General features: G+C 39.7%; 1 protein-coding gene across 1 annotated transcript; it reads right to left on the minus strand.

Moving 5' to 3' along the window:
- Positions 1 to 1770: 1770 nt before the first annotated feature.
- Positions 1771 to 6405, minus strand: C3H13orf42 (chromosome 3 C13orf42 homolog). Its single transcript, XM_086883788.1, has 3 exons — positions 5992 to 6405; positions 3133 to 3280; positions 1771 to 2012 (listed from the first exon to the last, which is right to left on the minus strand). Exons 1-3 carry the CDS (start codon positions 6403 to 6405, stop codon positions 1771 to 1773), a joined length of 804 nt encoding a protein of 267 aa, XP_086739914.1.
- Between the last annotated feature and the right edge of the window lie 9258 nt (positions 6406 to 15663).

Consider the following 15663-nt stretch of genomic DNA (forward strand, 5'->3'; position numbering starts at 1 on the left):
AATCACATTCAGAGGCAGAATGTTTTAAGGGCATTTAGCTCAGGGCAGACAGTACAGGACTGGGGAGGTACAAAGGCAGCAACACAGTAGAAAGGATACAGACTATTGTGAAAAGCACCAACATCAGGGAGACAAAACATAGACCTTAATTTAAACTTTCTTTGAGTATGTATCAATTATGTTGCTTAAACTGGTTATTTTCAAGAGGATGCAAACTAGGCCAAGAGCAGCAAAAGCACCTCCAGAATTTAAGTGCTACAGAAACAATTCCTCCCTCTCCTTCACAAACATCACTAGAAAAGAATCAAAATGCTGTAATCAAACAGGAGGTGCCAGCTCTGAGTGGAGTAACATATGTTATTTTGGCACTTTCCTACCTTATGACAGAAAGTTGCCTAGATCATTAAATTGAGAGATACTTGCAACCCATGGCAGAAATGTTTTTTGAATAACTTAGTCCCAAAGACTGGGAACACAAATCAGCAGGAATTACCATGTTCTCTGTGAGGGTACAAGGTTCATGGAGGTTTTGGTATATCAGATGGGCTATATTGATGGCCAATGCTTTAGGGAATTCATCCAAGCCTGTGGACACAAAAACTACTGATCATAGAAACAAGAAGACACTAGCAAATCACCAGCTGGTCACACCAGTGCTGCCATGACCCATCTACCAAAGTCCAGCACCAGCTGAACTATGCCAGATGAAAAAAAAAACAACAGAGTAAGCAAAACCTTGATCCCAAACACCTTATCAAATTCTTAAGACAAGGTATGAACTGGATAAAACAGGCAGAACGTGAGTCTTATTAATTCCAAATATCACATGGAATACATATCACCTCTAAGATGCAGAGGGACACTTCTAGGCTGCATTCATCCCAATATATTGTCTTTAATGATGAAGTAGCAGAATTCCAAATATTTGGTATAATCTAAAGGTGATGTGGTGGCTTTCTCTGCAAGTTATCTTCTGTCCCTGAGAACAACCTTATTTCCAATTTATTCACAAAATGTTCTCCATGACTTTAAGCTTTTCTAGTGTACACTGGGGTGTCTAGATTCATCAGCTGGGTGTTAAAATAGATGAAAACTAGCATATGGTGTAACCGTATGAAAAAAGTTGCATACATTTTTGCATGCAGTGAATATTTTGGTGTATCCAACAACAGAACCATTTCCAGCAGCAAGCAGAGTACAAACATCACTGGAGCACACTATTCCCCCAAACACAAGTTTCTAATGCTGATTCTCTCACTGTTTGTACTGCAGACTGAGTGTCTTGGTGCTGCTGTATACTCTCGGAACATAGAGTCAATGATGGCACGTACAAATTTTCATAATCAACAGGAGAAAATTCTGCTTCACTGCTCTGACATTGGAAACATTACTGCAAAAGCCCCAAAATATTTGCCAAATTCCTTGAGCTATTTTGCAGTACTGGAGTCAGAAGAAAAATTATTGCACCAGGCAATCTCTGAATCATTATCTGTAACAGCACTAGAAAAAAGGCTTGTCAAGCTGGAGTTTCCCCCCAAGCTGAATGACAAAGCAGTGTTGTTAGGCACAGAAAATTTGATGAGTCAAACCCTCATATGAATCCAACATTGGAATAGCCATGGCTTAAAATATGTTCCACCACAAAGAACCTTCAGTGACTGCACAGGTCACTTCTAGAATGTGAGTGGTAAAAAAGAAAATTGAAAATGCGGGTCTTACATGCCCTATTTCATATATTCTGTCTCCAAGTGAAAAGGGAACATTCTTCTTTCAACATTCTTTCTTGCGTGTTTTAGGCTTAAATTTTAAAGTGTTGTATGCCCCTTCCACAGCTTTGGGCAAGTACATGGGATGCCTTTCCAACCTTTTCCTAGAGCCAGTGGTTCTCCGCTGACTGTTTCTCTGAGACTGGTTTGCAGCCTTAGCTGCCTGGGCAGTATCTTGTGAGTATCTCCGGGGAGCACGAAGGATCCAGTTTGAATGCAAACTGTGTTCACTTGTACTGGTAGCAACTGAAAGACAGAAGAAAATCTGGGATTAACAGTTTGTGGGTGACATTTTTATCTGCACAGTGAGGGTGCAGGGTGCTTACTAGGTCCTTCCTGGAGCTAAGGTCAAGAGACAAACCTTGTTTCACTGCAGGATATCACTTGGGTTGGGATTAATTTTATCTAGAATTTTAACACCTGCAGTATAAATATGTATGTGAGAGCTAGTCCCTTCAAATACATTCCTTGGGCACAGCTAAAATGACCTGCTCCAGATATTCACCTCAGCCTGAAGCAAAGGTGAGAAGTATCTATATCCCTCTGCTGATTATACAGGAGAGATGATGACCTTAGACTGACACATCTTCATTTCTCTGGGCAATCCCATCCTTTCTGATGGAACCCCCCAGTTAGTTAGCCCAATCACAAAATTACTTATTTTTTGACAGCTGGAAAAAAGTCATCCAGCCATTTCTCAAAAAAAAAAAAAAAAAAAAAGATAAAGAAAAAATACATCTATACATTTTATAGTTTTCCAAAGACAGCTTGAGGTAGAAATGCAATGGTGGAGCCCAGCCCTGAGAAGAAGGCAAGCACTATTCCAACCCTCCACATGCTACCTTTGCCATGTAATGACCACACATTAAATAGCTGTACCCATTCAATAGGGAACAAGTGACTTATTACCATAATTTCACATATTGCATGTAATGGTCCTAGATTTGGGAAGCAAAATTAGAAGACAACTTGTCGCCCTGAAAACTCAGCTTCTGAGCTTGCTGACATAGTTTTCTAAAGACTTTCCCAGGACAGTAACTGTAAACATAGATATGTGTACATTCTTTCTGATACACGTCTTCTGATAGACATCTCTCATGGCCAGTGCGGTTGGGAAGGTGTTATCCTGACCATCCAATCCCTGGACGTGGTCAGAAACCTATAAATACTGAGAGAAAAAATAAAGTTCTCTCCTTCCTTCAGCACACCTCGAGCTGTGTCCGTGTGACTCATTTCGTGTCCAGCAGCAACAACAACTGATTAATTAAATAAATTAATTTTAAAAAAAACATGCTCTCACAATGCCATTCTTCCCTCTACCCTCTGCACCCCAAAAATAATCATATTTTTCTGGTTTATACCGCACCATCAAAATCAACATCCACATTTGGCAGATCCACATCAGGAACTCTCCTCCATCTCTCTGAATCCAGGTCTGCAATGACTGAGTCAAAGAAAGCTATTGCTTCTCTTACATCTGAACTGGACTGTGGGCCTCTTCTTTCCAAGGATGCCTGTTGATCAGACAAAGGAACAAAAAGTTAGCCAAGGGCTGGGCACAATGATTCCTTAATGAACAAACTCAATATGAAAGATGTATCTAATGCCACAATTCAGGCTGTCAGAAAAGAAACAGAGGTCCAGACTACTCCACAGTGTAGAAATCAAATGCAGGACAGCAGTCTAACAAATATCCATCCTGTTGCATGCTCAGCAAGTATCTTCCACTTGGGCACGACTGGCCAGGTGTTCCAAAATCCCTCAGAATTCCAGGCCATTGAATTGGGTGGCTAAGTGACAGCTGGGCTTTGTGGCCAAATTTATTCTGCCTAGCACCAGGCTCCTAAGGAGACACACATTAGAAATTTAGTCATGCAGGGTTCCTTCTGTAATTAATGCTGGGCTCCAGTACCTTCAGAAGATGAGTCAGGCCTTAAGTAGGCTGAACCCTCCTCTGCAGGCAGCTCTTTCTCTCAGCTGAAAAGGAATTGAGGGGTAACTTTGTTACTAATTTAAGCATCTTATTAAAATGCCTAGGTTAGGTGAAATTAATCCAGATCTAAATTGCTGAAGTCTTTTTGAAATGAAAAAGGATGGTGTGTGCTAAAGTATGAGTCATTCAACACTGTGATAATTCCCACAGGAAAGCCACACAGTTTAAAATTAGGAGCCTGTCTTGATGAAAAGCAAATGCCTATGTATAAATGTTGAAGTAGTCATAAAACCTTGGTTAGTGATTCTGAAGGTACATATGGGATGAATAATTCTTGCCAGGCTCTACCTAATGAAAGGACATATCTTTTCTTTGCTAGTCCAAGTCAGATATATTGTCAGGCTGTAATACCATCTCAGAAAGTTGCTACCCTGGGTTTCAATGAGACAAAAGCATACGGGCCGTGTCACACCTCTGAAGGACCAACCTGTTCCCTGTTCTGTGGAGGCAGAGAGATGAACTAGCTGATTCCCCTCCTGACATTATGGGTTGATTGACATCCTCAGAAGTGGTAAAAGATAGCTGCTACCACACATCTACTGGAAATAGTGACTGCTATTATGACTAAGCCCTTATTGGTTAAAAGGTATTTTAAAGAAATGTCTATGTGCTCCCAGCATCTGACCCACCTCTATTCTTTTCTTCTACAAGACACAAGTGGCACATTTTGAATCCATGGTCAGTCTGTAGTCCAGGACCCAGGGATATTTGGATCAAAACTCCCATAAGGACAGGTTTATCTGGACAAATTACCTTCTCATAAATCATGCAGCAGGTTAGAAAAATAAGTGAATTTCCACTGACAGGTAAATTAACAAGAACAAGTAGCTTGGGACAAAGCCATTCAAGCCTGGTGATAACAGAAACCTTGCAATCTGTGAACACAAAATGTATAGTTAAGAAGAATAACCTGAGTCTTGTAAAAGCCTTCTTGACTTCTCCCTAGTTTTTCCAAAGCCAGAGGTGTGCTGCTGTGTCCTTGCCATTTGTGTTGGCAAGAATGATTCATATGGATGAATCATCCTGCTGGTGTTCCTGCCTGTTTCCAAGGGGATGGCTCATGGACTGACATGCCAGTCAGTACCAGGGCTGTTTGTACACAGGGGCTAGCTGGCCAAAGTCAAATGACAGCACTCAGCCTCAGACTGTGGGAGATCCAATTGTTTGCCAAAAAACAAGTTCAGCTTTTGGTGTTTTCCTTAAGCAGTACTTTCAGCAGCAAATCTCAGAAGTTCATAAACCATTCCGACACTCTGCTGTGACAAAACATCTAAATATGGTAGCAACATTATTTAAAGTCAACCTGGCCTAATCAATAAGTTCAGCCATACATTCCTTCTTCCCACCATCCCCATTACTATCCAGCTTAGAAACTGCACTGGATAACCTGTGAGTCTCCTGTTGAAGTTTTGCTTGCAGTCACGTTACCTAAACAGATCATTCCACTTGCTGCAGTCCTTTGTTCTGTCCTCACTGAATCAAGTCTAGTCAAAGTAACCACTGAACTTTTTAGTGACAGGCAAACCTGTAAAGCTTTTATTTCTAGGATACATTAAAATAATCTGCATAAAATAATGCACCAGAGATGATATTCCAGTCTCGTTTTTGTAGTATCATTATGGTAAAGGTTGAAGGATTACGCTGTCTAGAAATGACCCAACTTATTCATGAACAGAAAAGGAACCCTTAAGAATTCCTCATGCCCCACATCCTACCAGTAGAGCTTGCACCAATGCTAAATGTAGCACTGACAAGTCAACTGACCACTCAAAAAAATTTCTCTTCATTTCAGTGAATTAATAATTATTTTGTGTAAGTAATTTTGTCAATAAGAAGACTGCCAAGAAATCCAGGGATTTCTACACTTGTCAGTCATTAACAGCTATAAGTAATCATAGTGAAGTATTCCAAGCTGCTTAAGTAGTATGTCAGAGCTTGCTCTTTCATAACATGTTTTCTATACTCTCAAACCTTTTTCTTTTTCCTTTCTCTCTCCCAACATTTCCCCAACCTCAAACATAGACATATACATTTCCTTCTGTGACCAGTCATTCATTCCTAATTTTACACTACTTAGAAAGAATCTTATCATATTTAGCAACATTTCAAATGATGCAACAGTAAAATGACAACTAGCTGAAAACAATAAAGCAGAAAATCAATATAGGTGATATAGCTCTGATGATTTTGTTGCTTAACACCAAGCACATGGCAAAAGTTCTTGGAAATTACCTTAGAAGACTCTTTGGAAGGAAGTGGAAGGAATGACTTTTTTCCAGTTTTGGATGATCTTGTGGATGCTGGAGAATCTGGAGCCATATGCATGGATTTCAAGTTGTTGATGTTTTCAAGGTATTTTTTCCTCAAGGCTAGCAGATCCTGTAGGTACTTTAAGCAGTCCTGAGTTTTAGAGTACATCCAGTCTCTGTCTTCCTCTTTTGTCTGAAAGCAAGAGTCGATGCTACTTGTACTTCTGCATTTTTTTAGAGGTTCACTAACTTTTTCCTGCTCACCTCCAAGGACGTACATAGAAGTGCTGCGGATCAGTCTCACTGCAGAACCTGCGCCATCACAGTAAGGGATGTCATCTGTCACGTTTCTTCGCTGGGAGTTGGGGTGAAATATAGAATGGATCTTTTTGAACATAATGTGTCACTTTCTCCCCTTTATATTTTTTCTCTTTCAGCTCCTTAATTTAACACTAGATCTGGCAATCAGCAGAAATTACCTTTGCCCTTAGCAGACAAAAAAAAATTTGCCACTTACTGTAATGAGGAGAGAAAAGAAACCTATGGCTGCACCAATTGTTTTCAGTCTAACATTGTGAGAAGCATGGTGGTAATGAAAAAAAGTCTTTCCTATTCCATTTGTGTCAGTGAAAGAGTTTTGTCCTTTCCTCGGTTTAAAGTGTAGTCGAGGAGGTCAAATATCATTCTTTGACCTTTTGTTTGGCGTCTGGTCCCCATAAAAAGCATGAGCACGGAGGCAGGAATTCCCTCTCCCGCTGTTGCCGCTCTCTCCCGGGTTCCCCTGGGCGCTGGCCGTGGTGCTGATCCTCTCCCGCCCGCCGCCGAGCGCCCGCCGTGGGGGCAGCCGTGGGGGGATGCTCGGGAAGAGCCGGCTGGAATCCACAGGAACCAAAGCCTGGGTGGAGATGAATAGTTTCTGTCGAGTGGAGTTCAGCTGCTGAAAGAAGTCGCTCTGGGTTTCACCCGGCAGTAACCAGGAGATGGCTTCGGCTACCTGATCCCACAGTGCTGCCAGAAACCAAGAGGATTCAGATGTCAGGCTCTGTTACACTCAATACAAAGATGCCCTGTGTAAGAGATGCTGTAAAATAAAACACTCTTCCAAAGTACTGCTCTGGCAAAATATTGCAGACAGAAACTTAAGAATTTGTACCTTTCCACATTAGTTGTCCTCCTAGGTTGGTGCAAGAACATTCAATACAGGGTGTTTGGTGATTGACTTTTGGCTGAAAGTACTGACAAACTTTGACTATTTATTAACATACTCAAGACATGGCTAGTATTTCTGACTATGTGTTCACATGATGTATGCTTTGGAGATAAGCAGATAGTGAACTGAGACAACCAACAACTACTTAAAAACAAGAAGAGATGCCCAAATGAGTTTTCAATCAAGTTTGTTGAAAAGAGGTTTTGTAAGTGATCCTGCCCAAGCATTGACTGCTTGAGGAAAAATAATTCTTTTTAAATCAAATAGATATTGATCATCCTGCAAGCACCACTGAGCAAATTTCTTCTTTAGCCTCTGGAAGTGCTAAATGAAGTCTTAAGAATCCTAAGATCTGCAAGATCTCAGGAGGAAAGCTAGGTTGGCACATACATGTGTGTCTATTGCTTTGGAAACTCCAAAAACTGGGCAATAAACATACTCCACAACCATCTTAAAATGTTCCTTTTATTTATAGCTAAAGTTAATAAGTACTTATAACAACTAAGAATTGAGGCAAACCAGTTTTTTCCACTTTTGCTGCCTTCTAATAGCAGCAATTCCCATTGCAGCTGAAAGCAGCCTAGAGATTGTTCTGAAATACAGTCAGCTGTTTGGTAACACGTATTTGTATGGAGGTATTCCATATCGAACCATTATCGCTTCTCTTCAAAGGTCTACTCAATCCCCCAGCTAGGCAATAGATTAAGCTGACTTTATGTTAGCACAGCTCATTAGAACTATGAAAAAAAGATGAGCTTTATCCCCAGAATTACCTGTCTAAGATAGATAAAGTTTCTGGTCATCAGTACTAACACAGTATAAAAATAATAGTAATAATAATAATAGTAATAATAATAATAATAATAATAATAATAATAATAATAATAATAGTACCATCTACATATTGATTTTCAGAGTAAAAGGCTGTAAGGGAGTTTCAATGTACTGTCCTGGGTGGGTGAGGTAAATATCTTCCATAGCCATTCCCGGGAACTTGTTTACCAAGTTAAGAAAATTAAATTTTTCCAGAATAACCCTAATAAAAAATTACTTAGATTTGCTACATGGGATACTGGTCTTTGCTCATAGACATGATGCACTACCTCTCTCTTAGTTCAAAAAACCCATAAATCAAGAAAATCAGTGGGTTATCAAGGAAATATTGATAAAGGCTTGAATCAATAAGGTCATTGGGAACTCCATTGAGAAACTGCTTACATTATCAGACATTGCCTTTCAATTGCAGATTGATTTATAAGCTCATCTGGGTTTATAAAGAGCTACAGGGTAAAGAAAAAACCCGGACCAACCAATCAACCAGAAAACCCCCAAGGTTCTGTTGATGAAACCACAGGAAAAGGTACATCTGTGAAGAGTAAATCTGATGTGATGCACTGGCATTTGAAAAATGTTTCATATGGGCCATAGCTTTTCCCACCCTACTTCAACTGAATACTGAAAACATATGCTGACATCTCACTAATTTAAAATAAATAAGTAAAGAAATAAATAAATAAGTTTTCAGGCTCTAAAAAAGTGCTCCATTTAAAACATGTTCATTCTCAATTTTTTTAAAAGCTTGCTGGGCCACATTCATTCTGTGCCAACATATGTGTCATTCCCATTGTTCATGGTGCTGTTAAAATAAGGAATATTAATAAATGCATGAAACAATACAGTAACTGCATTATATAATAGAATTCCATTTGCAGTCATAAAGGGACATTTATGATTATTTCAGACATGAATGTTTTATATTTCAGATATGAATGTTTTTTTCTATGCTTTGGTAATGGGCAGTGGGAAAATCTCTCCTAATGTAAAAATTAATATTAATCTGTTTTCTTCAGAGAATCTACTGTAATTTTAATAGCTCCATGGATTTAAAATTCAAAGGATGAAATAATGGATATACTCTACTTTGTTTTCTAAGAAGCAAAATGCCCTCATAAATGTCTTTTTGAGATATTTTCCTATAAGGCATTTGCTTTGAAACATGTTTCCCGGTTACTGTTCCATTTATTTATACTCAAACTCTGTTTCCCACATACCTGTGTCTCTTTTTAAGTAAATAACAGAGCAATTATAATTCAGCCACCACCACAGATCACAGGTCTCTTCCCCAGAGTTACTGCTGTGGGCTCAATATGCTACTGTTATCTAAGACAGCTGGTAATTAAAAGTGAGGGTCTTGTTCAAGAATGATTTCCTTCTGCACAGACACTCATCAAATGCCAAATACGGCTGAAGAGGAAAATTTAATTCTCTTAATTCAAAGTTCTGAATTAATGGACAGCTATTAAATCATAAATAAAGACCTCCCAAAGAAAGAGCTTGTGAGAAGCAGATCAAATAGACCAGACTCATCAAATAGACCACACTAAATATTTAATGGCATCTAAGATTACTGGCTTTGACAAGGCAGTGCTCACACCTTGCTTGTTCATTTGGCTACTTGAATCTGACTTCATTTACTCAATGTTTAAAGTCACTTTTTTTCCTATTACTGTTTTCAAAAAGTCTGCTTTCTTTGCAGCTACCAGGGTGATCTAAGTTTCATTTAACAGCACCCAATCACTCCAAAAACTGTTTTGGTTTTTTTTTTGTCTAGCCCTGGCATTCTGTCAGTTCTTGATCCATCATGACTGGATAGGAAAACCAAGTTAGAAAATCCAATATATGTGATTCGTTTAACTAAATTAACTATACAGTTGAAAAAACCAAAACAACAAAAAACCATAAAATCAAATGTACAGATAAATACATGTAGGTATTTTCATCAATAAGTGATTTGTCAAAATGCATTTTTATCTTTTGAATAACATGACAACATGTATACAAATCTATCTACCTGATAGTTAAATTTCATCATGACTGGTACAAAAGAATGCCAAATAATCCTTGAAATAAAGTTCTGATTTCAAAGAAGATCTTTGACAAAGTGTAGATGACAACATATTCTTTTTCTATCATAAACAGATTTATCAATCTGTTGTATCATGGCAGATAGGATAATAAGTTTTATTATATTTTTAAAATTAAAATGAAACACTTTCTTTGCTTTTAAAGAAAAAAAATCCACACATAAAATATGCGAGTGGATAGTAAAGTTACTGAGGCTTGTGCTATTTTAGCTAGTTCAGAAATTAGAGCACAGTTGCCAGTCTCTGCTGAACTCTTCCATGTCTATACAGCTGCATAAAAAGTAGATTGTTTGGATAGTGTTAATTGAGAGAGTCCAAAACAGAGGAAAACAGAGTAAACAATTTGTCACACCAAGTATCAACACTTTGCTCCCTAGTCCCTGACTATTTCATATATTCCCTGGAAGTTCTGCAAAGACACACACACACACACAGAATCTGTTAAATATTTAAGAGAAAGACAACAAATGCAAGAATGATGAGACCACAGCTCAGTTCCAAAAAAAAAAAAAAATAGCATCCCTGGCTGCATATGGTATTAGTTATGACACTTAGTGTTTCAAAGATCACACATACTTGAAAATATGAGCTGGTGGTGTATTTCCAAATGCTAAATCAGGTACTGATCATCAGTGCTTTTGGAGGGTGGCAAGAAACATCCACTATTAGAGGTGCAATACCACAGGTTCCCACCTTTCACTGGCTAAAAGGGAAGAGGGAAGAAGAGCTGACCTTGTTATAAAGCAAAGAAGAATCCTCAAAAATGGTTATATCTTCTCTTTCAGCCCACAGAGGTAACAGTCTGTTCTGCCTTGCCAAAACTGCAATCAGGAATTGCTTGATATTCTTCCTCTTTTGGGAAGAAGTTTTCGCAAAGTATGGGAAAGGAGATAAATTCTAATACCATGCATTTCAAGCATCTATAACTGCTTCTCTTAAACTGAAGAAATAAGTTTCTTGAGGATGAAGATAAAGATTTTCATTTGAGCTGATTCAGAGGAAAATGCAGTGAAATCTCTCTGTGTTGCCCACTTGTCAATCTTGATTTTTAATGGTACAAGCTTGAGCCATGTCAAACACTAACCTGTCAAACCAGCTGAGTCAGAATATTGACTCTCCTATCAGAACATGAAGAGGTTTTTTTGTAAATTTGGAACACTATATTCCATCTAACCTAAATTTTAATCTAAGTTATACCATTTGACTTAGAATGCATGCACTCTCCATAAATTTTCACCCCATGAAAAATTTCATTCATTGAACAGGTTTTGTTGCAGCATAAGCACAACCTGGGACCAACAAAAGCAGTGACTGCACTCCTACCAGGCATGAGAAAATAAAGAAATGCCAATCCATGTGCAGTGACATGCATGGAAAATGATTACACAAATGAGATATCAATATTTTTTTTAAAAAAATTGTTGTTGTTGTTATTATTATTATTATTATTATTATTATTATTATTATTATTAACATTTTTTTATATATTCTGTGACAAAGCAATAAGATGAATGCTATTGAAATACACCCTGCTTTAGACCTATGTCTACAGCTGTTGTTTGGCAGCCTTTTCAGAGGGTGAGAGGTTATCCCCTGCTGCATCTAGCCTCCTCCCTCCTTTTGTTTCCTCCAACAACCCTGCTATCATTAAAAACTCCATCTCTGTGACAAGCTTGACAAGGGAACTTTGTCTTGTCTTCTGTCACACAGGGTCAAGGGAACAACCAGTTGGCCTTGCTTGTTTTGTTGGAAGAATTCATGTCCTTTTAGCCAAAACTCTGTTAGGACCTTTCAGAGCTTTGTTAGCCTTTGTTGAATTAGATATTGTCTCGCCTCTTGAGTCCTTTGTTCCCAAGATGGCTGAAAAATTATGGTGATGTCCAGCTTGTTGCCTGTCACATCCATCACCCATTGATGGAGTGTTTGGCAGGTGAATGTGATAAATAGCCAACATTCCTTCATGATAGCTCAATGAGGAATGGAGGTTGTAAGCAGCAGTTCTTCAAATTGGTTTATATAAAGCAAACATTTCAATGACCTGTCTGTCTTGATCTTTAACTGGATCATCTGTTGCTCATTCCAGCTGAATTCTAATACACAATAATCCTTCCCACAAAGGATGTCCATAGGAGCACTTATGAAGGCGATGGCGTATCTTTGTAAAGTCACAGGGCTGCCAGACTCCATCAGTCATTCCCAGGCAAGGCTTACTCATGATACCTCCAGACTTTTTCATAGGCACTCTTGGATCTCTGCTTTCCATACTTCTCTCCTTCCTGCTCTGCTAACCCAGTGAAACAGGGCGAAGCTAATTGCAGTGGAGGAGCAAAAAAGGAGCAGTTTGACTGGGATATCTGAGAAAGAGGGGCTCAGTGCAAGTGAGCTCAGTGCAATTTGAGCTCTAGGGAAGATGGAAAGACAGAAGAAATACAACTTCAGCATTTACCAGTAGTGGGGTTTTTGCATGCTAACTTTTTTCTGCTCACATCACAATGTCTCTGGGAAAAAATATACCTGAATATAGCTGAAAACACAGTGGTCCTGCCCTGTCCCTGCTGCCACAACATATTTAATAAAATTATTATTACTAGTATATTTGCTCTAAGTTTCTTGAACACATCCCCTAGCATATCTCCTTCAGCACCTGTGGAAGCACTTCCAAAGTGTAGCAACTTTAGTCATGCTAAGGGACACAAGGAGCCATCCAGGGCCCTTTCAGCAGGTAGAAGCTGCAATGACACCTTACAGGAGCAGAAATCTACAACACCATCACTACCATGAGTGTACCTCACCAGCCATCTGCTCCAACAGCTGCTGACATGACTCCATGCACTGTGAGAATGGAAAGGTTTCCACTGATAATAAGTAGCTCCCTGAAGAGAATAAAGCCAAAACACACAGGATAGTAATAAACCAGGTTTGGTAGGAGCAGTTTTTGTTGCCTCTCTCTGAGTGGTCAGTAAAGAAGCAGGAGAAATGTTTTTCTTTCACATTTTTCAGTTTTAACATAAATTGTGGTTGCTGGTAAACATGAATTCTTTCTCCTTGAAAAAGTAGATCTTCTGCCTCTACTCACTTCCCACCTACCCAACCTTCCACTGCCCTTGTAACACAGCCCTGCCAGTCTGTATTGAGACACATTTAAAGGATTGGGGAAAGAGAAGAAGAGGTGGCTACACAGCCTTGCCTACCACTTTCAAGCTAAACTTCAAAGAGCATTTCCCCTATACTCACTGTGAATAGTCAAATCACAGACACAAGTGTGGCTATTTGCAGGGGCAAAGAGAGCTCATTTAGAACCTCTGGGGAATTTTCAATCAATTATCACCATCTACCAGAGTAGCTGACCTATGATGTGGGATCTAAATATGAGGGAAAAATCTCACACTAAAGCAGTGGCTGTGCAGAAGCTGCAAAGAGGCCCACTGACATCCTGCTGGGTACAGGGTAGCTGCTTTTTTGGGTATCTAGATTCAAAAAGCCCACATGAAGCCCTTTGGTGACTTGAAGACGTGGACACTTGAGGTGTCCCTGGTGTAGATACTGTTTGCAGTGGGTCCACCTTTGAGATGGCTCAGCAATAATACTGAAGAAAGTAAGATGAAAATAATTAAACTGTTATCTACTCGTATTCTTAAAATAACCTGGAAAGTTTTAGCAAAGGTGGGATTTCAGCCAGGTCAGAAAAAACACTGAGATATAGGCATGGGTGGGCATGGATGGTGAAATGGGTTTGCAGTCTGGTAAGGTGTTTACAGTAATCTGCAAAGCCAAATTGCACTTTCCAGGCTAAGATATCTGTTAAATTCACATAGCTTTCAAGGGAGCTTAATTTGTGCTCAAAGGAACATAGAGACTTTTTTATGCCCTGAAATGTGGCAGAACATGTGCCTTTGACCCAAGGTAGGAAAAACATGGAGATGCTGTGTTTTTCTCTAAGACTTCTAGGTCAGGCAAGAGGGAGAGAAACTAGGTTAACTGAAACAGAAGGAAATATTTATGTGAACCCTGGTGAACTGGAACAGCTGAGTCTTACAGACCTGTAATCTGAGCCTCAACACAAAATGAAAAGGACAGTAAAAGTGGCAAGGACTGAGGCAGCCAGCATTCTTCATGTGATTTTTTTTTTTCTAAAACCATTATTCAGAAAAAGCATCTAGAGGAAACTCGAGTGGTAGTTACAGAAATGCACAGGCCAAAGCTACAGATCAAATGGCAGCCAGAGCTGGCAGCAGGCAAAGGTCACTGCACTTCTGAGTCAAAACAGACTCAGCAAGGACTACAAGGAGAATCTTCAACACATCCACTGGGGCTAAGCAGATGCAACAGGAACATCCAGAAAAATTTGCTGCAGTGGAAATGAACTGCAATCTATCATCTATAATTCTCCCTGCATAAAAAGAAACCCAATTGTCTGAAAACATGAGGCAGCAGAAAGTGAGTTGATATTTCAATTTAATTTACTTCAGTTCACCATATTGACTTCAACAGTATGCAGAACACTATCTTTTATCACTCTAGTGTCACTGCTCTTCAATTTTGGCATAATGAATATGGTTATGGATGTGCTTATGAAATATGCACTTAGATTTCTTCACAGTTTTCCTGGATGCGTGTCTGTGGTTATCCAAAATTGTTCTGTGGCAGCTGGGTGGGGTTTTGGGGAGAAAATTGAGGTGGTTTCAGGGGGAAATAGGTAGGCCACCCTCACAAAACCAACCTTCAGAAGGTCACCGACCTCTTTCTTTGCAAAGATCAGTGCTGTTGTGGAGACTGTAATGTCATTGTATTTTCCAATAAGTGCTCTATTTATCCCATTTCATTGGCACATCCTGGCAGAAGTGATTATGTTGTTCTCCTCACTCTGCATGACAGACACTTTTTGTTTTTCTGAAAAAGGAAGCCTGAAAATCTAGGTTACTGTGCAGAGACCAGGCTTTGCTTTCTGCCATGCCTGAGCCTGTGGGTCGGCTCACAGCTCCTGCAGTACCTCAGCTACTGCCAGAACATCTGCAGGATGTCCTGCCTGGCCTTCAGTAAAAGGCAACCACCACCCCAGAGATCTGTGCTCTCTTCTTGCGTGAATTGAACTGCTTGTCCCAAACTTCAGAGATGCAGGGGACTGCCTGCCTTTTTTCATTGTCTCTCTCTTCTCCTCAGTCTGCTATGGCTTGGAACAGGAAGGATGATGCCCTCAAGGACCTCAGCACTGCTCGTTCCCATGATCTGCTCCTTTTGCACCTTTTGGTTTCACCACTAGATGGGAGCCTCGACCTCCAGAGCTGCGGCATCGGACTGCCGGCCACACAGCTCCCCAGACATGGTTTTTTACCTGCACTAACTCAGATATTGAAACAACAGCATTCTCGGGGCTAAGACATTTCTGTAGCTCCTACACGGCAGGTATGAAGCTGTATAAACCTCCCAGGTGTGGTGGTATTCGTAGACAAAACCCCAGAGATTACTACAGCTGTACCTGTACAGGTGATACGAAGCCAGACAGGATTGGCCATGGATAAAC

Source organism: Cyanistes caeruleus, chromosome 3 (genome assembly GCF_971803275.1).
Source record: "Cyanistes caeruleus chromosome 3, bCyaCae1.hap1.1, whole genome shotgun sequence".
In the NCBI taxonomy this organism is placed as follows: domain Eukaryota; kingdom Metazoa; phylum Chordata; class Aves; order Passeriformes; family Paridae; genus Cyanistes; species Cyanistes caeruleus.